This window comes from Dermacentor albipictus, chromosome 1 (genome assembly GCF_038994185.2).
Source record: "Dermacentor albipictus isolate Rhodes 1998 colony chromosome 1, USDA_Dalb.pri_finalv2, whole genome shotgun sequence".
Classification (NCBI taxonomy): Eukaryota; Metazoa; Arthropoda; class Arachnida; order Ixodida; family Ixodidae; genus Dermacentor; species Dermacentor albipictus.
In genome coordinates this window covers 259183683-259210665 of record NC_091821.1, presented here as the reverse complement: position 1 = coordinate 259210665, position 26983 = coordinate 259183683, and the positions used below count along the sequence as shown (strand labels likewise).

At 46.4% G+C, this 26983-nt stretch overlaps 3 protein-coding genes across 25 annotated transcripts in view; 1 reads left to right on the top strand and 2 right to left on the bottom strand.

The window, feature by feature from the left end:
* LOC139054369 (uncharacterized) overlaps nt 1-3017 on the bottom strand; it is a 48835-nt gene extending 45818 nt beyond the window's left edge. For 5 of the 22 annotated variants that reach the window (XR_011511158.1, XR_011511161.1, XR_011511160.1 and 2 more), the window contains exon 1: nt 2754-2904. The gene's annotated coding sequence lies outside the window, so the exon portion shown is untranslated. Of the gene's footprint in view, nt 1-2753 lie in introns of all 22 variants that reach the window. The other 17 variants (XR_011511166.1, XR_011511167.1, XM_070531255.1 and 14 more) reach the window with 12 other exon arrangements.
* A 102-nt stretch (nt 3018-3119) lies between these two features.
* Nucleotides 3120-20645, top strand: LOC139054950 (uncharacterized). Its single transcript, XM_070532675.1, has 8 exons — nt 3120-3338; nt 5191-5238; nt 5313-5402; nt 10486-10561; nt 18065-18168; nt 18256-18303; nt 18447-18590; nt 20280-20645. Exons 1-7 carry the CDS (start codon nt 3241-3243, stop codon nt 18559-18561), a joined length of 579 nt encoding a protein of 192 aa, XP_070388776.1. The 5' UTR covers nt 3120-3240; the 3' UTR covers nt 18562-18590; nt 20280-20645.
* Nucleotides 20629-26983, bottom strand: part of PAPLA1 (Phosphatidic Acid Phospholipase A1) — an 89427-nt gene continuing 83072 nt past the window's right edge. For both annotated transcript variants that reach the window (XM_070531248.1, XM_070531249.1), the window contains one exon: nt 20629-26649. In XM_070531248.1, the coding sequence (XP_070387349.1) occupies nt 26355-26649 (295 nt within the window). In that variant the 3' untranslated portion in view covers nt 20629-26354. The remainder of the gene's footprint in view (nt 26650-26983) is intronic.

Genomic DNA, 26983 nt, shown 5'->3' with positions numbered 1-26983 from the left:
TTTATGTACATGTTAAAGAGCCCCCCGTGGTCCAAGTTTCCGGAGTCCCCCACTATGCGGTGCCTCACAATGAGATCGTGGTTTCGGCAAATAAAACCGCATAATTTAACATTCTTTTTTGCAGAAATAATCGAAAATATTAATTAAAAGCCGTTCAAGTCTGCGCCAACAAGGATGCAGTAAGCTATTAGCCTCAGTAAAATTTCAAGGGAAAAAGTCGAGGAAAGTGAAAAGAAACCTCAAATGATGTGGGTGACAAAGCACTGGTATTGGCACTTTAGGTGTGTGTGTGGGGGGGAAGGGGGAGGGAGGCTTCGGCTTCGCCTAGGGTGGGGGGCTCAGCCCCCCCCTCCCCCGGGAAATCTCCGGAGGGGGCTCGGGCCCCAGAGCCCCCCACATAGTCTCCGCCTATGCTGCTATGTTAATATGGATGGTATTATATGTGCATTTCTCAAGTGAATAAATTAAACAAAGTACAAGTAGTTCATTTTCAGGGGAAGCAATCAATTTTGCGTCCTTCCATTTTAAGGTGAAAGCCTTAGATGCCTATGCTTCAAGGTCTCATTGTGAGGTACAGAAAATATCATGTGACCCAAGGAAGGCCAGAAGCGAACGAAAACATGTCCAGCCATGTATAAGACATGATTAATGATTATCGAAGTTATCACTATGTGGTACCTGTTTCCAAGTTCCTGTGATGATGTCAAAGGTTATTTCAGATGCACTGCTTCATCACTATCATTATATACAGTTCTTTCATATGTGAATGCATTGCTTGTAGAAGACAGGTAGGTAGAACCATAACGCAGAATGGACCATTTGTTAAAGAACTGGTTTTCTTCAAATGACGATCCATCTAGTATAAGATTTTTATAATGAGTGGGACATTGCACCAAACTGGTAGCCCATGACGGTGAGGTGCTCATTGTTACCAACCTTCTAGTGAAAAAAATATACTTTCAAAGAACTACCAAGAAAAGAAATGTATAGATATTGTTTTATGATGGCCCTTGAGAGTGCGCTTTATGCTTGAGAGGGTGAATGTTGCAAGTTTACAGAGATGCTGAGTGCATAATTGAATCATAGCGTCCGTAATTATGTATGTTGATGCTAGTTTTTCATGACAGATATACAATGGAGCAAAAGTGCTTAATAGCTAGTGCTGTGGGTAGCTGAACAGTGAGAGAGAGAGAGAAGGGAAGACGGAAAGGCAGGGAGGTTAACCAGACTGAGTCCAGTTTGCTACCCTACATGTGGGGAGGGGAATGGGGAGTGAAAGAGAGAGAACTTAGGTGTAGGATGTCTATAGTCGGGCACTCAAGTCTGTTCAGCGCTTTTTCACTGAACAGTGAAATGCACATTATTGCAAGGACCTGAACTTTAATCAAAGTGGTGACAATAGTGGTCAAAGTTTTCTTATTATTCGTACCAATGCAATGTGAAGTTGGGGATCACGATCCTGGCAACGAAAAATGAAAATTAATATGACAGCGGCCATTGTCAGCTTAAAGAACTGGGTGGACAGACAGACATGGGAAACCAGCACTTAAGTGGTGTCGGAGCAAAGCTGGAACTTATGGCTGAGCCAAATAACTTATAAGGGCTGTGGCGCACACGATAGCTGCGCGCGGGTATGATATACTAGAAATTATCAAGCAGTATCTGCCACATGGTGTTAGCACATGCTGCCTGCACTGATAGATCTCCCACCGAGCTCCTACATCTATACGAATACACAGCTACAAAATACATGCCGAGATGCAGGATCCGTCCAGTAAAGAGAACAAATTCACCAGTCGCTTAATATGACATTGACCGACACCTACAGAAGTTGCTTAATCATTTAAATAATTAGGTGAGAATGACTTGGTTCGACAGGCAAGGTTCTGACTGGTGTTGTATAAGTCGCAGGTCGCTTTTTAAGTCGCGACGATAGATTGGATTTTTTACAAGCACTGCTCCAGGAGGGCACATGCAACCGGAGGCCTCAGGAGAGGACCTGAGGTTATAATAAAGCAGGCGGCGCAGGATCCCCAGGGCACCCAAGGGGTAGTGGGGAGATCAAAGCTGGAAGCAGGATAGTCCGTAGATTGGAGTGGCGGAGGCCTAAGCGTGCTGGACTTAAAATAAATATTATTACGTCCAGCCGCCAACTTGTGACGCCAAGACTTCTGCAACAGCAGTCAGAAGTTTGCCGTTTGACATACTAAGGCAGCAGCGGAAGCGGACGAAGACACAGAAACGTGAAAAAAAGGACCCCACGCTACAAGTTAGTAGTATTTTAAAGTTTAAATTATGGCAATTGAATAACGCGCAACTGAGCCCTCTCGAAGCGTTCGACGCATGGAAAAATTCGCGAGGACGGTAAGATACCAGTGTGACAGAGGCACAAGCAAGGAACGAAAACGCGCACACAGGGCAAACTGTAAAGATGCTATATATTTTGCTATATATGTAATATATGCTATATCTATCAAGTGACTAGTGCCATGCTCTAATCTTCAAAGGTCGCAATGCTTTCGCAATGAAATTGTTGACAGTGTGCGCTGTGTGTGTATCTTGTGTTCTGGCTCACCGCTGATCGCGATCACGCCCGATCCTGATCGAATTTCGCGGTCGTGATTGCCTCCTTTGGACAAAATGAGCGAGAGACCCAATCACAGTCGAGAATTTCGATCCGGATCGGTGCCGATCGCGATCAGAAGTATACGTGTGACACTGGTAGTGACAGGGCAACGCCATATCATACTCGCCTTCACGGGAGACCACTGACCAAACGACAACAATCGTTCGCGCCAGTGCACTGTGCCAGCAACACCCAAGGAGACGCACGAGGAAAACTTGTACACGACGCACGGATCGCCAGCCGACACACGGCAAAATGCCTCCACGCCAAGGCACGCCTAGGGACAGAACGAGCAAAGAAACTGCTCCGCCGTGGTACCTAGGTAAAGGGAGAAATTTAAGGCGCAAACGCCCCCAGATTTTCTCTCTCGCACCCGCTGAAACGACTGGCCAATCCCGTGAACTGGCGATTCCGCAAATGACCGTCTCGTTTCTAGGCACTGTCTGTGTCTTGAAGGAAAGCCACAGGAGCAAGAGCCAAGGCATCGAATAAAGACAAGCCAGTCCATGGCCAGTCCGTAAAGTTGCGACAGCACACTTGTCCTCCGTTTTGTGACTATCACAACAGTGTGGAGTAAAACGAGGAAAAAGAGGATAAAGCCATAAAGCTGCACAATGGGCGCTTCAGCAACGCCAGTCACATTGCTTACACTTTTCTGGCTTGGTGTGGGTGGCGTGGTTCCGTGGTTTGTGCCGAAGGGGAACAACCGCGGGCAAGTGCTCCAGCCATACGTTTTGCGAGTGTGCACTGTCTTAGTTTAACTTGGGGCATGTACATTAGTTCTGTGCGTTAGTTACATTTTTGATTAACTGCTCGCCCTAAGTCGTGTCTGCTAATGTGCACGAGATGTCCCAATAAGGGGAAAAGAGGAAGTCGCTCTCGGTAGCAATCATTGTGCTCATCCCTTACTGCTTCTAGTGAGTCTCGCGTGATGAGGACATTTCAATCATTAGTACCTGGTTACTTGAGAAGCGTGCGTTTGATTTGGGTGCCTGGCCATAAAGTACTAATCATTAATGAAATTGCAGACTCTCTAGCCAAGGCATCGATAAGTGGCCTGATTTTCCCTTGCTGCCCTTTGACTGCTTATGTTACTGCTGCGAGATTTCACAGGAGTATCATTATACAGTCAGTATCAGGCTCCGCAATTACTAACTCTGTGGATTACGGACATCGCCTACACCCTTGGAACAGATTTTTTTGCCGAACACGGAAAATTGAAGTGTCCATCACGAAGCTGCGCTGCCGTATACCCGTATTGAACTTCTACCTCCACAGGTGTGGTCTGGTCCCCTCACCATTATGCTCATTCTGTGGCGAAGCGGAGACAATCTACCATTTCTTGTCTTGCAGACGTTTTTCTATTATAAGAAAACGACTACTCGAAATCCCGCTTCGCTCTATTGGTCTAACTTTATCAGTGCCTGCGATCCTATCTTTTGGAGCCTCCATTGTTGGGTTCAGCCAAAGAAATGTTTGCTTGGCGATCCAAAATTACCTCATTGAAACCAATCGATTTCCATGTTAGATTGATCGTTCTCCCTCCCAACCATAGCTTTCTTTTATTTCTTATCTATTAATCATTATTATTGTATATTATTATTATTTTATACCCAGTTTTCATCTGACTATTTCCTTTTTTCTCCAAACACAAAATGTTTACTTTTAAACTCGCACGCTCAAATTGTTAACTCCCTTGTTATCATTATTATTTTTATGCACCTAATTAAACCACCCGATTCTTGGCCAATCCCCCACTGTGGGTATGTGCCATGGCCACTCAGGACAAGAACAACAACAGCAATCGTTATTCATTAGCTTTCTAAATTTGTTCACTTAACACGTGTAAAATCTGCCCGAGTTTTGGCCAATGCTTGCGCGTCGGTATGTGCTAAAAACTTTAAGATAGTCATCATGATTAACCGCCAGTTGCACTGCAGTGAAGCCATCGAGCGCGCACGCACCGCAGCATTTCATGACTAGTTGATTCGAGCGCGCTTTTACGTGCCGGCTCGCCATCATGGTGTTCACTTCCCTGCCATCCGGAGCTAGCTCAAAAGAATGTATGAAATGAAGCAGCACCGTTATGAATTATTCCAATGTCTAGGATCAATGCTCAAAGGGCGCCTTCGGGACTGGCCAGTGCAGTTTTATGTTGCTGACACTTTCCCTACTGAGCTTGTAATTATCACACTAGCTTTGGGACTTTTTTCCTCCGTAAAATCGCCCGTCGGAAAGTGTTTTATAGGACAGTCGCACATATTTTCTTGAGGGAAACATTTGAGCTGTTGCAATGACAACTTATGCCTAGTATACCACAGATAGGAGATGTGCAATGTAAACTTAGACGGAAGTCCCTTACACAGTAACAATGCATTTGGCAAACTATAGATTTTCTGCCACCAGTGTCGTCATGTCACATGCATATGCACACATTATTGTACTTTATAGATTTGTCTAATATCTGATGTCGTGGTTGGACATGTGTATCCATCGGCATGAAAAAGCATTGCTATTTGAAGTCTTTATTGCGTATTTGACTTGTTCTAATCATTTGCTTGCAGGTTAATCCAGACAATGATTGTCACTACTGCTGCCCTCTGTTATACATTGTGAGTTGCAGCTCATGGTGTCCAGTTGTGGACTGTTATTACTCATTGAAACTGATGCCATATTTTGCTTTCAGCTGGCTGTGTGCATACATGGCTCAGATGAATCCTCTCACGGGGCCCCTTTTGAACAACAAGACTGTCATCATTATGCGACATGAATGGATGTAGAAAGCTATAGATGGGGAGCCAAATACCTGCTGACCTGAAAACGTCTCCTGCTTCAATCTCTGTTAGGAATGAAGCAGCACCGTCATAAGTTATTCCAATGTTTAGGATCAATACTCAAAGGGTGTAGTGCATCGTACATACCACAGCTGTGCACTTTCCTTCTGTACCAACTTCTCCTTTTTTCCCAGACAACTTCCTCAGCTGCTTTACAGGTGGTGTTGTAAGTTAGTGTACATCTGTGTAGTACAGTGCAAAGAATTGCATGTTTCTGCATTTTTACATATATACTTTACAGAAGAGATATGTAACAGTGGACAATATTGTTTGTACTTTACAGATTGTTGCTGTGGTTTTGTAATGATGCCTTCTGTGCAATTGTCTGCCACTCTTATCATCCACTGTTCTTGGCCGGCTGATCTCATGGATAACGCGGGCAGCTTGTCACTCTGATCCCTGTCTAAGCCTAAAAAGGAATAGCACTGGAAAAGGCATCGATACAAAATCGCAGCCCATATGTTGGCTTCTGCTGTAATTGTTTAATGTCTCTCATCTTGTTGCCTGGGAACCTAATAGCATAGCACAACAGACATGCACTTATCAAAGGTGTGCAAGACAGTTGGTTATGTGATGCCTTTCCATTTTTAAAGTAGAAAATGGAATTCTGCTATTTCTAAGATGTTTTCCTTCTGTGCACGTGACATGCTGCTATGGTAACCCCTGTTAAGATGAACTTCTATAAAGAAACCCAGGTGGCTAGAACAAATAGGAACCCTTGACTGAGGCATATCTCATAGGCCAGGTGTACCTTTGGGGGCGTCAAACATCAGCCATACAACTGCTTAAACACTTCGCTCAGATAGCCATAAAGTTCTTGTGGTGTGGCCCTTTTATGTGCATGCTTTCATAAGTCTTCAAAGCCTGCTCTTAGCTTATTACACCATTCTGGTTGTACAGATTGAAGCTGTTAACATATGTATAGTTCCCAGTAAATAAATTTTTCAACTGGGAAAGTGTTTTATACTTTCTTGCTGGATAACTATTGCTACTGTCTGGGTCTTACTGCTTTTTATCACACATTGGTGCTTGCATTTCACACTCTGCCAATTTAGCCTGGGCCACAATTTGTGTTCAGAATGTTGCAACAAAATGAGATTCATTAACATAGTTAACATGTTTCTAATGTAGGCTTTAAGTACATGTAGCCCTGCATGTTTGCTGTGGAAAATGTGTTGATGGTCATTCATTATACTCATTTTTTAAAAATTCCTTTGTACCTTATATATATTTTTTTGTTTATGAGCAGCCTACTGCCATGCCTCCACAACCCCAAGTCGCTTTTGTTTTGTCACATGATCTCATGTATGGCCAGCACTTTCTGAACGATTAATCTCGCCATGATTCTAGTCATAGCCATATATTTATTATTTCACGTCAATGAAATTGTATATAACAAAATGACTCGTCGCCTAATAAAGTGGTCTTCACCCTGCAATAAGCATGTGGTTCATTCTCAAGCTACTGACATAACCACTTGAACATATATCAATATACTAGAGGTGTGCGAATATTTGCAATTTCTAATATGAATTTACTTACCCTGGCTATTCAATTTAAGAAATCACTATTCAAAGTTTTGAAATATTTACTCCAGCTTAAATATAAGGATAAGAGATGCAGCTGCTGAGAGTTCTCTATGATTCTGCTGTGGTTGCGGTGGAAAGGCACCAGTTGCCATGCAAATGCGAGGAGCAGCTCAGTTATGCTCAATACTTTCTAATCAGTCAATGAGGATGCCTCGTCTTTAGGCATCCTGCAAATTTGTTTTCTTGATTTAGGCAAAGCAGTTACTTCAACAACTTCACAATTATTTCATCCCTTTAAAATAATGTGCGGTGTTGTAGTATACTTTGCACCATTGAACACAGCACATACATGCATCTAGTGACATGCTGTTCCTGTGTGCCAGATACATTCAGCATTGTTTTTCATGAGCCCTTCAGTTGACCAAACGTCCAGTACTGAATGGCATTACATGTATCAAGTATTTTTTATGCGAAGCATATTACGAGGGCTCAACCCAGCTCCTCAGGCGCGGCGGTGACCATGAAATCACGTGACACCGTGACGTCACGACAGAGGAGAAGTGGCTTTGGCTCAACTCTTGCAAGACGGGCTGGGTGGGAATCGAACCAGGGTCTCCGGAGTGTGGGACGGAGACGCTACCACTGAGCCACGAGTACAACGCTTCAAAGCGGTACAAAAGCGCCTCTAGTGAATGCGGTGTTGCCTTAGAAACGCGCTGTTTCTAAGGCGTGCGTCTCTTGCTCAGGCGCACATTTCGTTGCCGCGCCGAACGCTGCTTTGCTCGACGCTCACCGCGTCCAATGCGGGGCGCGTAGTCGCTGCCCTGTAGCCCATTGTCTTACACCCCTTGGCGGGTCGACGGGAACGCTGTCGCGTTCCACTCTTGAAGGCGAAGAAGTAATGCATGAGTTGTTTCTTCGTCTAGCCGAACCAAATATAGCCAAGCAACAGCAGTTCACCAGGCTAAACAGTGGTTCAACAACTAAAATAAAGGCTAGTATGCTTCGCATCCTGGGCTTAACCTTACCTAAGCCACAGCCATTTTTTAATGAACTCCGTACAATCTTTACATTGTTCAAAAATCAGAAATATTAAATATTCAAAGGCTGTTTTTTTCCAAATACATGTAGTTGATAAGGCCATTTTGCTTTTTGAATACCTTTACAAAATACCATAAACGCTGCTATGTGGTTGGATGGCCATATCATGACAGTAGCACTTTGTGTTGAGTATTATATGAAGAAGTCCTGCTAAGTATAGCATGTTGCTTCATTGCCACCAAAAACTCCCTACTTGATACCATCACTGGTTCGTTTTCAGAGCCCTAAGCCAAGGCAGTTAGGCACATCAACAAGCATACGCCAAGGTTGCAGAAATAAAAATAATAATAATGTTGACACAAAAAAGCCAGAAAGTTGCATCCACGATGCCCAAGTCATTTTCGTCTATTTCATGCTAATGGTGATGGTGGCAGTGTGCTGTGTTGCAAGCCCGTAACGGAAAGAAAAAAAAAAATAGGAGGGAGCATAACTATGGTCTGATGCCGCCCCTCCTTCTCTCTGGGGTTTTCGGGGCGTTGACTATTCAAAAGTAGGCCCTTCACAGTTATTTCTTTCTACTCTCTCCAGGCCATTTCTGCAGCCTAAAGCCACTCCATCTACGCGCTAAGTAGCACTAACCTTTGATGTGCGTCGCATTTTACCGACACGTTCATTTGAGGAATTCTCTTCCGTAGTGCCTAGGCAGATTCACTATATAGGTGTTCTGTGGAGTCACATCAACACTGTTTTGTGCCATTCGTGCAAAGAATATGATCGAGCCAAGTGTCAGTCAACACAGAACCCTGCTGCTTTATTTGCTCAACTATTTATGCGTTGTGGGTAGGAGAGGGAACACGTTTAAGATAGCTTTCGAGGGCATGTTTGTTGATTCCATCGTTAGTGGGCATGCGCAATAATACTTATTTGAACACGATGTGCTTGTCTTTCTAAAACACGATACATCCTCTTTTCTGTACAAGCACCAAAGTGAAAATATCATTGAACGGCATTTCGAGGGGTTACGAACATTGCTTAAAATTACTGCCGTATTGGAAGCGCTGTGGCAGTCTTCTTTGCCGTGTTAATCTCCTCAAAAGCAGACTTGTCTCATTTGATGTCATCGGTGCACCTCCGGTTGATGTCGTATGTTGGCTTACAATGCCGTCGTCGCTTTCGTCGTCCGTAAAATTTTCGGTGAATGACTCCACGCTGAATGGTTTGGCTGTCGCAAGCAGGTGCTGCCGGTTCCGACGCAGCATTTTGCCGTCTTCTGTCTGTACTCGGTAGGTCGCTCGCATCACTCTGGCTTTGGTATCCTATCAGTCTCCGCGCACTCGCACGACTTGTTCTTTCCACAAAGGAGCCAGGGAGTCTCTCGGCTGTTCCGTCTACCGATGCTTCTGCACAGGCGTGCTGGACACCTCCGCAAAATCCGGCAATGGTGCCAAGACGGAACAGCCGAGACGCTCCCTGGCTCCTTTGCAGAAAGGACAAGTCGTGCGAGTGCGCAGAGACCCCATATTTCGTGCCATTCACGCAAAGAATAGAATCGAGCCAAGTGTCAGTCAACACAGAACCCTGTTGCTTTACTTGCTCAACTATTGATGCGTTGTGAGTAGGAGAGGGAAGATGTTTAAGATAGCTTTCGAGGGCATGTTTGTTGATTCCATCGTTAGCGGACATGCGCAATAAGGTCGAGTTGAACATGATGCGCTTGTCTTTATAAAACACGATACAAACACCAGTCAGAACCTTGCCCCTTGAGACACAGTGATCACCAAATGGGGCTTGCGTGCCCACTGCCTCGGCGTGCGGGCAGCCAGTGGTGGAGCTTAAACAAACTCGACCGCACTCCGCAATGCCGGCATGCAACACGAAGAGACCTCCTCCGTAGTGCCTATGCAAAGTCGCATATTCAAGGAGCAAAAGCTTCTAAATTTTCTCTCTCGCGCCCGCCCCCAACCAGACGTACGCGTTGAAACGCGTCCGCACGCGCCACGCTCACTCGACGTCACGTCGCGCCCGACAGAGGGAGAGGGCGCGCACCCAAACGATGCACGACTTGCCGCCCGTCGCCGCGAGTTTCGTCGTGGTGGCGCAGTGTTCCTAGGTTCCTGTGTTGAAGGGCAGCCCAGCCTCATCGCTTAACGGTCACATTAAGCAATGTGCTAAAGATGGCAATAAAACACAATCAGATTTGACTTAGAGAGAGAGAGAAGAAACTTTTATTGTCAAGGTTGAGGGGAGTTTTCTTTCCTAGCGGTGTGGGCTAGCGTGGCGTCTGCTTCGCCGCGACCTGGCCGCGACGCTATCAGCCCATTCCGCCTAGTGTTCCTGTATATGCTCCCGCAGGGAGCTCCCTGCGGGAGCATATACAGGAACACTAATTCCGCCAACCGTATCTGGTCATGCGGGTTGGAAGTTTTCGTCTTCATCTCCCACTCTTCGTGTGAAGGAGCTCGCCTCAAGAGTTCTCTCGGGGGAGGGTTCTTTTGGCATCCCCACAAGATGTGATCTTGGTCCGCCAGGGGGTAGTTACAATGTTTGCAGTTTGGTGGATATTCACCACCGGTCATTGCAGCTAGCCTTTTTGGACTAAGTACAGATCTAGTCTGTACTCTCCTGAGGTTAGTGGCCTGTATTCTTGACAGTGTCTCCTGCGGGGATGGATAAATTCACCTGGATTCGCGGTAATAAACGATCATTTCGTTAAAGGTGCGGATTCCTTCATGTCTGTCAACCCCGTCGGGCAAGCCCACCTCCCAGTTACACACAAGACGTTCATTTGAGGGATCACCAGTCGTTTGTGCGCAGGCACACGCAAGAGAGGGCGTGCGAGAGAAAATCTGGGTAAAGCACTAAAGCTGGGGGGCACCCAAGCAGTGGCATAGCAACAGGGGGGGGCCGGGGGGCCGTGGGCCCCGGGTGCAAGGGGCCAGTGGAATGGGGGGGGGGGGTGTCATACGCCTGAAGACACCCCTTTTCCCGCCAGCTTGACTCGGCGCAGATGGCAAAGAATGCTCCGGTATCCACTAGCCCGAGTTCATGTACCCGATGCGTTGCGCCGCAGAATTGTCGGCTGTAGCTCTATCAACACCCCATAAAATAATTACACGAATGTGCGGGCTAAAAAATTTAATTCGAAAAATGGTCGCTAAAGAATGTTTCATGTGGGGTGCGCTCGTGCCGTGCGTTCATGCTGGGATCAGGAGTCGCTAAACATGCAGTAAGGCGTTTTAAGGCGTTGAGGCTCTTGGGTCCCTCTTCCGTTCAGAACGCGCAGCGAAGACGAACAAAGACAGCAGTAAGAGGGCGTTCAACGAGCGGGCCCGGCGCTCTCGTTTACGGCGAAGCGTTCGTTGAGAGCGACGTTGCATAAGTACGGCCATCAAAAGTCGCGAATGGGATTCTCTGGATCGTCTTCAGACTCGGTGCGGCCGAAGAGTTTGGCGGCGTGTGACTCGACAGGCTGTAAATATGGCGGCGAGGAGTGACGGAGTCGCCATCTATCGGAAGCGTCTCGCTGGCGTAGTATGAGGGATCACGTGGCGCGCTCCTCATAGGTTTTGCTGTCAACGCTCACTGAAAACACCACGCGCGAGCCCTCCCGGACATTTCTGTAAGTACTTTCGAAACATGAGAAGTTTCTTACTGTCTAAATAATAATCTTGGGCGAACTGAAATCACACAATCGTTTACAGACCCTATCTCTTTACCGAATACGTACAGTGAACGCCACTGCGCACGGTCGCGCCGCGATGGTGTCTCCCGAACCGGCTTCTTGCGTGAAAGGTAGGTAAACGCTGGGAGCAAACTATGTGAAATATGTTCTTATAGCGTTTGTATATCTAAATGGAGCGTAATAGAATGAAGCCTCAATGCAGCGATCGCACAGCTTCGGAGCGACCGACTGCGCGTCTGCATGCTTGTCCGCGCACTGTTTCGCTTTCTCCGCGCGCGCGTTTTCGCACCGAGCCATGAACTTTAAGCCGTAGAATATGAGCATTTGACAGTATACAAGCAACCATTGTTGCGTGGGCGCTATCAGAGCTGTTCAAAAATAATTTCATTGTAGAGACTTCGACGCCTACGGGGAACTGTGATGTGCCGTCGCGACGATTCAATCTTTCTTTTCTTCTAAATTCTTTGATCTTTCAATACTATTTCTCGAATTGCGTCGCACTGTATGTTTATCGGTGTCCTCAGCGTGAAATTTCCCGCTGCTCCTTTTTTTGTAATCCAGTGCATTAATTCATAACACAAACATGTCCATATGCCATGCTTTCTTTAAATGTGCTTCTTACCGCTGCCTTTCCACTCCACTGAACTTGCCAGTATATAGCATCGACAAGTTCATAGACCAAACCGTCATGACATTAGTCGGGCAACGGACTCGGGCGAGCGTCCCAGTGCGCGTTTTCAGAACATCGCAGACCAGGCGCCGTAGCAGAAATCTTCCTCGCGTCTGTGCTTCTGCATACCCGAGTTGTAGCCGATGACTGTTTGCCGGTTTTATGTTTCGCGAGCCAAGCTTCACGCAGCTTCTTGTCCTGCGGCTACGTGTGAATAAGGCTGACACCGGCCTCCGTTACGTGCGTCCGGCCCTGCGGCACCGAGCAGTAGCCTACCATATGTTGCGCGCCTTCAAAGGCAGCCACTACCTATTGTAGTGCTTTCAAGCGTTGTAAAGGAGACACTCGAAGCGGGAAAATTTCGGCACTAAATGAGGACCGCAGCGTACGAGGTAATTTAAACTCGTTTTCAACTCGCTTCGGCGCTCCCGAAGCAGCCGACGCGGCCGCTATGTCCACGTGATCCCTCCTAGCACGTCACGCCTACAGTGGCGCCAGCTTTTCCAGTGGTGGAGCTCGAGGCCATCGCCTTCCTCGACTACACCCAGGGTGGGGGGGGCTGACAGGAGACATATGGGCCCCGGGTGCCAGACGACCTAGCTACGCCACTGCACCCAAGGAGCGGGGTGATCAAAGTGTGATCAAAGCTGGAAGCAGGGCGGTTGAGGCCGAAGCATGCCAGGGGGTCTTCGCATAAAAAATTGGCTGTCCGCTATCTCGGACAGCCGATCTTATACACCCCTGGCACACGCAGTCCTCGGCGAGCCCCAACCCACGGACCAGTCCGGTTCTAGCTTTGGTGTCCTGGAGGCGCCGCCAATAATGCGAACTAATGAAACGTTGCATGTTGCAATTAGCAAAAAAAAAAAAAAACACGATTGAATAAATATAATTACGTCCAGCCTCCAACTTGCAACGCTAAGTCCAGCACTACCGCGCCCCGCGACTTGTGCATGCAACACCAGTCGGAACTTTGCGTGTGAAGGTACGTCGAGTGAGTGAGTGAGTGAAAACTTTTGAGTCCTTCAAGAATTTCGCGGTTACGAGGTCTCCGTCGTCTTCATCTTCTTGGCGCTGGCGACTTGAGACTTCTCTTCAGCAAGGGTAGGCCCCTATTCCAAGGCTCCACTGAGTCGTGCTGCATCGCTCGCGTGCTGCACTAGGGCCCTTTGGGCCGTGAGCTCGCTGCTGGTGAGCCGACTCTCCTATTGCTCCGCACTCGGGTGTTCGTGTTTGTGGAATGCTTTGTTGCGTTCGCACTCCCAGGTGATGTGGTAGAGTGTAGGTTTGGCACCGCACCAAGGGCAGGTGGCCCTGTATTGTGTCGGAAACATCTTATTGAGCACGTGTAAGTTGGGGAAGGAGTTTGTAGTCTGTGCCAGCTGGTCGCTTCCTCCTTTGTGAGGTCTTTGTGTGGTGGCGGATATCTAATTCTAGTTCCTCTATGTAATTAAGTTCAGGGTCTCTGCGTATCCCTCCTCGCAAGCCTGTAGGTGGGTCTCCGGGGCATTCGACCGCCCAGCTCGGAACGCTTCGCCTCGAGCTAGGCTGTCTGCCCATTCGTTCCCCCCTATGCCTACGTGACCCGGGATCCAAATTAGTTTGTGCCTGGGCTTTTTCTTTCTCGGCGGAAGTGGCTCCGCTGAGTATTCTGAGAGCAGTTTTGCTGATCCTGCCTCTCGTGTAGTTCCTGCACACCTCTTTTGAGTCCGTCAGTATGTTGTGAGATCGGCCTGTTCTATAACCTTCCGCTGCCGCCAGCGCTACGGCAATCTCCTTGGCCTCCGCTGTGCCAGCGACCATTGCCATGGCATACGTGATCGGATTTCCTTCCTTGTTAACCACTACCGTCGCGGCCACGCGTTCTCTTCCGTGTGGATATACGGCGGCGTCCGTGTATACTGTATTGTCTAGCTGGGCTAGCGTTCTCTCAACGTATTCGGCCCTAGCTTTTCGCTTGTTTTCGTGTAGGTTGGGATCCATATTTTTTGGCAGTGGTCCCACATTAATGGTTTTTCTGAGGTGGTCCGGTACGTCCCCGTATCTATCTGTCAGTCCGCTCGTATCCCGACCCAAGCTCCTCAGGAGCGCTCGTCCCGTAGGGGTGCCTCTGAGTCTGGCGGTTTGCTGATGCCCAGCTGGAGCAACTTCTCATTCCACGTGTTTCTCGGTAGACGCAGAGCCGTCTTGTACGCCTTCCTGAGGATGGTGTCTGCTTGCTCTCTTTCTGCCTTGGTCGTCACGTGGTACGGCAGGGAGTACGTGACTCGGCTGACAATTAGGCTGTTGACTAGCTTGAGAGTGTCTTCTTCTTTCATTCCGTATCTCTTTTGGGATACCCTATTGATCATGCGGCCCATCTGTTCCGCCGCCTTGCTCAGCAGGCTAATGGTGTGGCTGCACTTCCGGCTGCCTTGTAGCCACATGCCCAGGATCCTAATCATGTTCTTCTCCGGGATGTTGTGTCCCTCGAGGGTCACCTCCAGTGTCGCTTGCGTTGGGTGCTTGCCGACCCTGAGGAGCTCCGACTTCTCCGTGGAGCATCGCAGTCCCCTTTCTCTGGTGCAGTTTTCCACGCAGGACGCCGCTTCCTGCAGTTTTTCTTGCTTCTCTCCGAGGGATCCTTGGGTGACCCATATCGTTACGTCGTCGGCGTATATCGCGTGCTGGATGCCTCGGATCTCCTGAAGTTTTCTTGCCAGGCCAATCATTGCCACGTTGAAGAGGACGGGCGATATGACGGATCCTTGGGGTGTGCCCTTGCACGGCGGGGGGAAGACGTTGCTTCTCAGCTCGCCCAGCCCCACCGTCGCCGTTCTGTTGCTCAGGAAGTACCTGACGTAATCGTGCACTCTCTTCCCGCAGTTGGTACGCGTAGTTGATGCCCTCCGTGATGGCCGCGTCGCTCACGTTGTCGAAGGCCCCCTTTATGTCGAGGGCTATGACGACGTTTTCGCCCGTTTTCGGCATCGTCTCGAGCACTTCCTCCTTGAGTTGGAGCAGCACATCTTGCATTGCGAGGTTGGCTCTGAAACCGTATATGCTGTCCGGGTACCATGGCTTGTTTTCCAAGTGCGACTGGATTCTCTTCGTGATCACTTTCTCGAACAACTTGCCCTGCAGGCACGACGTTAGGGATATCGGCCTGAGATTTTCTATTTGGAGTTTATTCCCTGGCTTCTGAATCATTACGACGACGGCGTGTTTCCGCTCCGCCGGAACTCTTCCTTCTTGCCAGAGCTTGTTGAGGTAGGCCGTCAGTTGGTCGATGGCCTCGTCGCCGACATTTCTGATTAGCAAGTTCCGGATTTTGTCCGCCCCCGCAGCCGTGTTCTTGGTGGCCGATCTTATCGCCTCGACGACCTCTTCTCTCATGATGGGTCGGTCCGTGGTAGGGTTTTCTTCGCCACGGTATTCTTCCTTGTAGCTCTCTACCTGTGGTCTTTGCCGTAGCATTTGACCCGGACTTCCTCAAGGAGTTGTTCGTCCGTGCCTTCGTACTGGTGGACTAGCCTCTGTATCTACTTGCTGCCTTCGGATTTGTTTTTGCTCGGGTCCATGAGGGCCTTGAGGATCTGCCACGTTCTGGCCGTACTGAGGGTGCCGTTTAGCGAATTGCTAAATTGCTGCCACCCCTGTCTGGCCAGCTGCGTCGCGTACTCCTCCGTTTTCTTGGTGATGTCCGCAATTTTCTTTTTTAGCTTTCTGTTGAGTTTCTGTCTCTTCCACCTCTTGGTGAGCCCGTGTCTCGCCTCCCATAGCCTGAGGAGCCGCTTGTCCACCTCCGGCGTCTGTTCCGTCCTGTCTACTTCCTTCGTGTATAGGTCTCGGATTCGCCTGAGTTGTTGGCTCCACTCTTCCGCCGGAACGATGCTGCCTTCGAGCTGCTTGCAGTGCGCTCTAAAGGCGTCCCAGTCCGTCAGCCGAGCCGTGCCAATCTTCCTCCGGACGTTGTCCGCCACCGTGCTGATCCTTATTATGTGATGGTCGCTCCCAAGGTTCTCGGGCAGGTTTTCCCACTCCGCTTGTTTGGCGCCCCTGATAAAGGTTAGATCGGGACTCGTGTCTGGACTGACGCTATTCCCCTGCCTGGTCGGTTGGTTCTCGTCGGTTAGCAGCTCGCACCCTACGTTCTCTGCCGCCGTGCAGATGCCGCGCCCCTTTTTGTCCTCGTTAGTATAGCTCCATCTCGGACTCTTGGCGTTAAAGTCGCCCGAGTATTCTGCCCCGCTAACTTTTTCGCGCCCGCAAAGATCCTAATAAAGTTGCCCTTTGTTTGTCTGGGTGGGCTATATAGATTTACGATGTAGGTGCTCTTGGCTTTTCTTTTCTTTTTGGGGATTATCTCCGTGATTACGTGCTCTATTTGGGTATCCTCTATCTCTTTGTGTGCTATGGCTACTATTTGTTTGCTTATGAGGGTCGCGGTGCGGCCGCTCTCTCAATTGACATGTGTAGCCCCTGAGCGTTGGGGTGCTGTTTCTTTCTTGCAAAATGATTACATCTGGTGGGGTTCCTCTGGTGTATATGAATTGCTGTAGGAGGCCCTGCTTGCGCTTGTACCCCCTGCAGTTCCATTGCCAGATTTCTAAGTGTTGTTGTTTCCGTTCTGCCATGTATTGTTGGTTGCGTTGGGGGTTTCTGCGCCGAACCTGCGTTCGTTGTATAGTCTGTCTCTGGCGTCGTTGGTGGTTGCGTATTCTGATTCTTTAGAATCAGAATACGCAAAGGTACGTCACACATACTTTCTCGCGCCTGCTGCGCTGGTGCGGGGTCAGTCATATCGTCACCGGCGGCCTTTCACCACTTGCGTTCAACCGCGGTTGCTAAGACAATCTGCTTTCCATATTTTCAATATATGCGGGCTCTACTACAGTCGCTACTGCTCCCACAGAAACATCTGCGATGTTATTTACAAGGTACATCGCCATAAGGCGCGAGAAAGCTATGATTCGCCACGATTGACTTAGCACGAGCGCTGAAGGTGCAAGGCATGCAGTCTGTCCGACACAGCGGTCGCTAAATCGGGCCCGCTGCTTCACCTACTTTACCGCGCCGGCAGCCAGCGTCCGAGCGAATACCAACTCGACCCCATAGAGTTTCCTACAATTTTTGTAGGAAACTCTATGTTGGACCCCACTCCCCTATGCCGGCACCCCTTGGGACAAGCGCCTACAAGACGCGCCCGTAGTACCTAGGCAGAGTCATATCACAGATCATAAAGCAAAAGACCCCAGATTTTCTCTCTCGTGCCCGCTCTTTCTCACGCCTGCGCACAAACGACTGGCGATCCCTCAAATGAACGTCTCGCGTTGAACGGCAGCAGTCTTATGAGGTGTATTTAATCCACGCGCCATCCCCTGAACACCCTTCATCCCTATTTTCTATCGCAGGTAGCAAGGTAATATTTTGACGTTACAAGTGGTTTCAAGGCACGGCCGGACTCGAGCGGCAGCGGCGCGCGTTAAGGAGAACGCGCGCCGCTGCCGCTCGAGTCCGGCCGTGTTCAAGGTTACAAGAGCGTACACATTTTCCGTACGGTGGTGCTGCCTCCGTAGCGCCTACTTCCGGCCGTATGCACTGAGGTTTTCCGGTCCGGGCGCACGGAATGACATAAAACGCAAACGAAATCTACATAGCTCAGCGACCATATTCGACACTCTGTTATCGTTTTGCTCCTAGTTTAAAATGGGAGCAGACGTAGCTGCCGTTTCTATTGTAAGTGTTTTCTGGGTCGTCGTCGGTGCTATCGTGCCATGGTTCATACGGAAGGGCTCGCATCGCAGGTGAGTTGGTCGCTTGACAGGCACTGCCTACCGCTGTGCGCTACGAAACCGTTTTGACAGATAACGATTGTCTAATTTTATTTGCAGCCTTATTCAGGCCATGATCGTCACCACATCTATATGTTGCTACCTCTTGTAAGTTTATTTTCTTTCTTTTTTTTGGGGTGGGGTGGGGGGCTCCTGTGTCAATAAGGAGGCTTCAGTCATGTGACTCCTTGTAGAATCTGGAAACACAGGTGTAGCTATGCTAAACCGATATTTTTCTGACATCTATTCAGTTGGCTGTGCACATACATGTCCCAAATGTACCCCTTGGTTGGTCCGTCGCTAAGCAACAGTACTGTGATCCTCATGGGAGAATACTGGGGAGCTGGTAACAAGACTGCAGCATGACGGCGAACAAGAGTACCGGGTCAAACAAGGCAAGTGGTTTGACCAAGGCCATGAAAATTTGTCTTCACGGCTTCGCCACTCAATCTTGAGTTTTTTTAGTAGTTTTTAGGTGCAGTGTAACGTTCGTTATTCATAAACAGAGACTGCGCCTTTCAGTTCCAAACTGTGATCGCAGCTTTGATGGGCGGGTATGCAACCTGTGGCTTACCGTAAACCTGTGGTTTGAATGCACGAGTAGCATGTAGAAGGCACCATTATGTTTCTTTACCTCAGCTTAGCACTCACGTCAGCCACGTATGCTAGAAGTGTGAGCAAAAGGCCGTTTTTCCCTTCAGATCTGCTCATTCTATAAGCTTAAAGTATAGCTTAAATGTGTAAGTAACGCTCTTAGCAAATATTGCATCTGCACTGTGTATTGTAGGTTTTTCTACTCAAGTGAGCCGCCTCGAATCAAGAGGCTACCCGCCTCAATTTACCACGGCAGTGGCTGAGATTTTGTAGTAAACAAACAAAAAAGGTCATCAGCGGAGCATGTTAACCCTTAGCGGTGGAGATTAAAAAAAAAAAAGCGCACAAACATCGCTGTAAGACTTTACATACTTGTGAACTGTCGCAGAATCTATAGAAACTTGGCCAAAAAGCAGCCATGAAAGTTGTCTTCTCCACGCCACATAAATTTTCAAGAATCTGCACCAGAATAGTTTGATGAAATGACAAAGCATTGGAAAATTAAGCACCCTTATCAGATGTCCCATTTCTAATGGGTGTTGTGTATCAAATTCCATTATCATGTGGCATTTTGTTTATTGGAGAGCGACTGTCAAGTGCCTGTACCTATATTTGCTCACACAATCATGTGAACAATGTCAACCTGGGACTTGAAGCTCATTTAGTGGCCCACTGTCTGTGCACATGCAAACCACAATTTGACAAGTGCATTGTCCTGTACAAATCTCAGTGCCAGTGAGCAGAGAAGTAGAGGCTGCAAGAATTCAGGGTGCAGTGCAATGTCCATTCACCATCTTTAAAAGGAACTAGTATTCCTAAATTGTAATGTCATATGCTGTCTTGGTAACCCTTCTCCCAATTAGTTTGAAATTTTTTTTATTGGGTATTCAATTGTGACCTTTCAAAATAACTTTCAATTGGAAATTAGTGCTTGTCTGTGTCCGTCCTGTCGTCACCGTTTTCTCCTTTGCAGTTTATTAATGAGGTATTGATGGAAACCTGCAAGGTGGGGAGAAGTAATTAATAAAGGTAAAATGAGACATCCACCTAATCGTAACAATTGCTACAAGGGAAACCCACATGGGTTCCTCGACAGAAAAGCCTCACGGTTGAAGAAAATTCGTCCTGGTCTGGGACTCAAAGCTGGAACCAGCGCCTTTCCAGGGCAGCCGCTCTAGCATCTGAGCTAACTCTTCAACTGCGAGGCTTTTCTTTTGAGGAACCTGTATGGGGTTTCCTTTGTAACAATTACTACCTTTGGATGTATGTCTCATTTTCCCTATATTAGTTATGGAAAACTAATGAGTCCGATCCCAAGTCTTGCATGTCCCCTTGTTCACCCACTTTACTAATTCATCTACTATGAGTTCTTTGCTTTAATAAGTCTTCTGCCACTCAAGGCAAAGTGAATGCGCATTTAAATGACAATAAAAGCATTGTTAATTTATGTACTGTGCCTGAATCTTTCATTGTGCTTATTTCAATTTCAGATCAAAGTGCAAGGCCAAGTTTTGCAAGTGCTTTGCGCGATTGTCAAGACCACTAGTGAATATGTGGTCTGGGTATTGACTATGTCAATCATTGTGCTGAGCAGCAGCTCACATTTTTTCATTAATTTGTAGTTTAGGTAGTTCCTAATGATACTGCGATTACTGTGACCACTTTAGAATAGTTGCCAACATCCTTGAAGCCATCAAGTGCCTTGTTTACCATAAATTGTGCATCTTATTTGGAGACTTATTTACCTTGTATTTTGCATATTTGGAGACATTCCAGAACATTGTATTGATGTGTATGAAATGTGCTATATTTCATGGAAAACTGCCAAATAAACATGCACACTGTTCAAATCACAATTTATTTCTGCACTTGCGCACCTTTTGCCACAAGGCACATTCAATAGATTGCTCCTAGACATGGTACACTTGCTTAAAGCAGGAAGTGACCCATCCTAGCACATTTAAAACCCCTTTTTACAGCACATCAAAAACACCCACTTATGTACATGGCACAAATTATGAAATACCTTCCATATGACCAACAGCACTGCCCTCTAAAAGTTATGTTTTTGCAAAGGCCATGCAACCTAGCATGCAGATAACGCAACTTGATGAACATGCACAGCTTTACACAAATATTTCAGGTCCGAGTTCCGAATGCCTAAGGCAGCACAAAATGAACTTGTGCACATTAGATGAATCTGGAAAAAGGCTTGTTCAACTGATAGTGTGAATTCTTATGTTAAAGCCTCACCTTAAGTTCTGGTTCTAATTTCTTCAGCGCAGCCCATACATAGGTAAAAAGTGAACGCACCTGTGACATTGGGAAGCCTTTATTTTAGTTTCATTAGCTACCTCATTCGTTGCTGTTGACACTTAACAGTAGAGCTGGAGTCTCGTTCACGCACTATTAAAAGGCAAAGTCGCTCTCAAATGCAGCCTTGGACGTGCCACACATAAGGGTCTAAACCATAAATTTTCACGAGATGTGAACAGATCTACATGTTTGCACAGCGCAAACACGCGAGGACTGAAAGAACACAATAAAGTTGTTTTTTCATTACTTTTGCTCATGTATACAGTTCTGGTGATTTCGCAAACAAAGATCAGTTGAAGTCAGCACCTGTCTTGTGTTCTTCCATCAGTCCTGTCTTTTGCGCTGTGCAAACATGTCCATATTGAATCACCAACTTGCCGAAGCTTCCACCTTGTCATGTGAACAGACTTTCAGCTGATAGCATCCACGATAAACACAGCACAAGTGTGTGTAAGGCTATGTTCACACTTGGGAAGCGGCAAATGGGCGGAAAGGCCGAAGCGGTCTGAAAATCTTTTCCACGCATGTCCAAGATGTTCACATTTGTTTTGCCACTACAGCGGAAACCACTGCTGCTTTCGCCCACATCCACCTTGTCTGTGTATGTTTGTCCACGTGGTGGCACCGTTCACTGCACCATTTCATGCGGTATGTTCATTCATTGGCCCATCAGTTATTAAAAGCTACCACATAGAATAAGCTACTATTTCACGCAATTGCATGTGTCGACTTTAAATTTCATCTGCCATGATAGAGGAAAAAGACATAGTTTTGCTACTTCTAGCTAGTTATTTTTCCCAAAACTGGTCAATGAACAACGGAAGATGTTAAATTCTACGACCGGATGTTTACATGCTAGTGTGGCTACCAGTGAATCGGAATGGCTTTCCGCTTTTCCGTGGCAAAAAAACTGGTCCAAGACCGATCGGGCTTGCTGCCTGGTTTTCCGCCCGTTTTGCCGCCTAGGCGGGAGGATTTTGTCAAGTTTTTGCCACTTCCACCTGCCCCATGACCAAGTGTGAACATAGCCTAAGGTATATTGCTATAAATTATCTCTTGCGCAGTGACATGTGCAACCCACAGAAATTGGCACAAGTGTTCTGTGCAGCAATGTCAAATGGAATGCAGTCTTTGTTAAAACTAAAACTAGACCCTCACTTATGGAAAGTTTATCTCGGTGCAGACACAAGGAAAATTACTGGCTTGAAACACAAGTCTCTGGTGTCCCCTTTCATTGTGACACATTATGTGCTTTACTAAATCATGAACACTATGTGCATATACATTGCACACAGTACGACAGAACACTCCACAGGAAGCGAAGACATGAATTCTGCTAAGGGAACCTCAGTTGAGCTTCCCTCAGTAACTAACTGTGGGAACTACCAGAAATGGATCAATATGTCTGAATGAACCACACCTATACTATGCTGTTCACAGGAAAAGCTGTCCTTGAGGTTCGATGTCAAGCCACGCTAGGGTTGTGCAATAAAAAAAAGGGGGGGAGGGGGAAGGGGGCGAAGGATAGCTGACTTTGGTTTTAATTTATGACTGCCTCTAACATTACAGATGTTTAAGCAGAGTAGTTGGACATTTTCAGACTGTTTGTAATAAATTCCATTTAATGTTGTCATAAATATGGTACAAAAATACTGAATAAATATAAAAAATTTTTTTCTTTGAACATTTCTGAAAAATTTAATGTAAGCAAAGAGCTCCAAGTTTTTACGGTAGCTTTTATGTGCACTGGGCTATGTTCTGAACCAAAAGAATAATTGTAGAATTTTAAGCCATTTTCTCAGAAAAAGTTAGTAAAAAACGTTCTGGTGGCTACATATTTCATTTCATATTTCATGGCTCATATTTCATTTGGTTCAGTAGGGATCACAAACCCTCCGGAACAATTCCCAAAAAGTATATTTGGAAAGTAAAGCGGTTGTAGAGAAAATGTTTCTTTGTCAGCAAAAGTAGTGTTTTGAGAAAACATTGACGTTTTAATTTCCAACAAGCCAGACTCAAATGCTCGTAGTGTGCAGTCTTCAGATTGCCTTTTTTTCACTTGCCTTTATCTTCTTGCTTTTGGCAGAAGCCTAAAAGTGCCTGCATTGTCCTATTATAGTCAATCCATAACGCCAAGGGTCTCAAATATCTTCCTTTTGGCATTGCTGCCATCACTAATTAATTACGTCATAAACAGTGGCTTTTATTAAAGATACTCCAACAAATGTGGTTTTTTGGGCACCTACACCATATCGGGTGTTCGTGTGGGAATTATCACAACTATTATGACACCTTTTATACATGTAATAAACTAATGAAAATGTTGAACTGCAGACATTATATTTCTATACGATTATACAAGTAAGGACGTTTACATATTTTAAATCAAGAATAACAAGTCAAATGCCACAGCATGTCCCCAAACTTGCGTAACAAGCAGGCAGGGTCATGGGGGAAAGGTGTTTGGCACCATTCTTAATAACTTCCTGCATGCACTGCGGGAAGCTACTTGGTGCAAATATTTGCCGTGGATGCTGGTATATTTTGGCGGTAAAATAAGGAGATTGCATCTGAAGTCAATTTTTCTATCCATCCTCCTTTAAAAGGACACTAAAGAGTAAAAAATGAATGGGGCTGGGTTAGTAGATTACCCTTCTACAATACGAATAAAGCCACTCTTGCCGTGAAAAGATGCTTGGAAAGCCGGAATAGATGCAAAAACAACTGGTGACGCCGCCGCCTTTCTGTTTCCACACCAGCTCACAGTGACATCGTGGTGTTTTACAATGTCTGCTCAGCCCTAGTTTGTTGCAATAGCAATTATATGGATACTCCAGGCACATTTCTATCGTCAGCGTCGCCATGATGTTCCATATGAAGTTCAAGTGCGATAACATGGTTGCTGCGCATTGTATGCTGTACGTGCAAGGGTGAGCCGACGATGGTGGCTCAATCTTGTGCGCAAGGGAGTAAAGTGGTGACGAAGCGTGCAGTCTTCTGTTCTGCGCAAGGCACTGGGGCTATCTTGAAAGCTATCTGCGATGGGGATAGAGTGTGCCGAGTGCTGATACCTTCATGTGCACCATGTTCTCTCTGCTTAGTTCACATTGAAGTGAGTGGCAGCACAAAGGTCAATTCGCCCGCTGCTGCTGCCGCGCTTCGTCACTCCAGCGTTTTGACAGAGAGTGCGCACGGTCATCGAGTAAGATGTGTTCATGATTGCGTGTGCGCACGTGACACCATGCTTGTTAATTTAATTAGTAAGCGAATGTTTACAAGTTTATATGGCTGATAAAACTACTGTCCTTAATTTGTATATCTGTCTACTAATAATTTGCTCTCGCAGTCGATGCTTCACCTTTTGGGCGACACTGCAACCCTTTTTGGCCAATAAAAGTGGACTACAATGTATTCTGATAGAGCTGCTGACTGAGCTTGGCAAATTTCAAGAACATTTACTGAGCCACAGCAACTCGGATGCAAAAAAAAAAAAACTTTAAAAATTGATGTCTCACTGATGTCCCCAGCAGTGAGGTCTTGACATTGATTTTTAAACATATAACTTCGACCTCAATTTTTGCTTCACATGACGCACCTTTCATGGCTCTTTTCCTTTTATTGTGCTTCATTTTGAGCTGCTGCACCATTTTTTGCCAGGCTATTTCAAAGAGCATGCATCCGATACACTGCTATATACCATGCTGACACTGCATAGAGGTAGCACTGCACAGCTGCAGCTGTACACCATAAAGGTGATGTGGCTCATGTACAGTTCCATTTTTTAAATGTTTAGGCCCAATCTTAGGGATGCGGCACTTACACAAGCACATGTGGTGCACACAAAATTTGCAAATCGCTTTTGGATATTACTGGTGGTTGTAGAAGCGCATACCAAGACTAGGGAGCAATGGAATAAACACTTCATTAACACACGACACTCAATGCCAACTACCACTTGAATGTTCGCACAGGTGCAGCAGCCCGAGCTGCTGCATGGCAAGTTTGCTGCTGTGCAGCATGGCTTGCAGTATGCATGCAACCTGAAGCAATACATAACATCAGCCAGGTAACAATAAGAGGATACAATGGCAGTTTGTAGCAGCACTGCAGGTTCATAGCACACTATTGCAAGCTTGCTATCTCGTAGCAGCCACAACAGCTGCATATGTCAGCACATCACTGACCGGGCTAAAGTTCTTGCTCATTTTTGTTGCTGTATGCCTCATTTACAAGCTCACAGAGCTTAACCATTAGATGTGTGCAAAACTCTACACGCTCCAGGTTAAAAAAACTGCATCTGAATGACCCTAGTTTATAGTGCGAGATGTTGCACCATCTTAGTTTGATGCCCAGAGTGGTGAAGCACAAAAAGTTGGGTGAGCTGGTATGTGCTTGTTGCTAATATGCAAGCAGTAGACAATAGAATAAATGAACATTTTTTTTTAGGTCCACAGTCCTGTTTGTTTCTTTCATACTGCTTTCATATTTTATATGTGATCAATCAACACCACACTGCTTCTTGTTCATCTTGCAGTACATTAGGCTTTAAAAGCCCAGCATAAGAAATTGCTATAGGGCTCTACACAGCAGTTTCACAACCACTGTGGTATATGATTCTTGCTCATATATGTGTGGAAGTTGGCATGAATTGTAGAAATTTCAATTTTTTACTATATCACAGAAGGTGCCTCTGTGCAGGGCTTTATTTTCAAATCCTAGTTTCAGTTCAGGCTGCATCAAAAATGATTGCACTTTATTTATTGATCAATTTCTTCAGAGGCCAGTTTTTCAATGCTGGCCAGTGGAGCACTTTATGGATCATACTGTGCACACACACACACACACACTACAACTTTATGTGCCTTGTGTTCACGTAATTCTGTAAGCAAAACACAATGTAAAATTGCACCTTTCAACTAGCATGCTGCACATAAAGGCCAACTTTTCTCCACAATGCACGAGATTGGCTTATTCAGGCAACAATGCCAAATCAAGCATGTAACATGGTCTGTCACCTGTGCTAGTGATCCATTGTTCAAATGGTGCAGCTATGTCTTCTAAATGTCCATAAAGTGCAGGTTCATCACATTTCCCATTAAAAACAAGCTACAGGGAGCATCTGACAGCACAGATGCTTCACAAGGGAGCACAAAGCCATCAACAAAAGACTGGAGAAGTGCTGCTGACCTGGTTTACTTGCAGCAGCAGAACATATGTGCTCTGACAGTGCCAGGCATGTGGGAAAGCACCTACTTTCGAGTGAGAGGCGACATACGCACAAATCCCTGCAATGGGGGTGGGGCACTCGGTCCATCGAGAGGTAAAGGTGGTACACCACTAGGAGCAACATAAGTTTCTTTTGATGGTGACAGCAAAGGCATTGGAGGTGGTGGCACCACTACGCTGGCGTTACCCAGTGGTGCAGCTGGGTTGTACAACTGCACTTTGGGTTGAGAAGCAGAACGACCAGTTGCTAGCTGCGGTGCATACCCTTGCAAGGCATAGAGTTCTTTCAATATTAGCAGCACTGTGTCCTCAGATTCCCTATGAGGAAGACAAAAGCAAGCAATCCAACAATTTATGCTAACAGCTATGATAACAAGGTAAAAAAAAAGTTTCTCTTCTGAATTATGAATAAAAACTAATTAATCATCAGCTTAAAAAAAAAAAAAGAAACTGTGAAGGCTATGGACACGTTGCACGTCTACAGATGCATGGAAATGTATGTGCACACAGCTGCAACTTGGCATTAATATTAGGTGGGGAGGATGAGGTAGCATTGCACAAGTAGCTGTCCTCTAGCTAATTATGTAGCGAAAAATCTATAAAAAAGATGGACAGCATGAAATAAAACACTGTGTGGTGCTCTTTCAAAGAG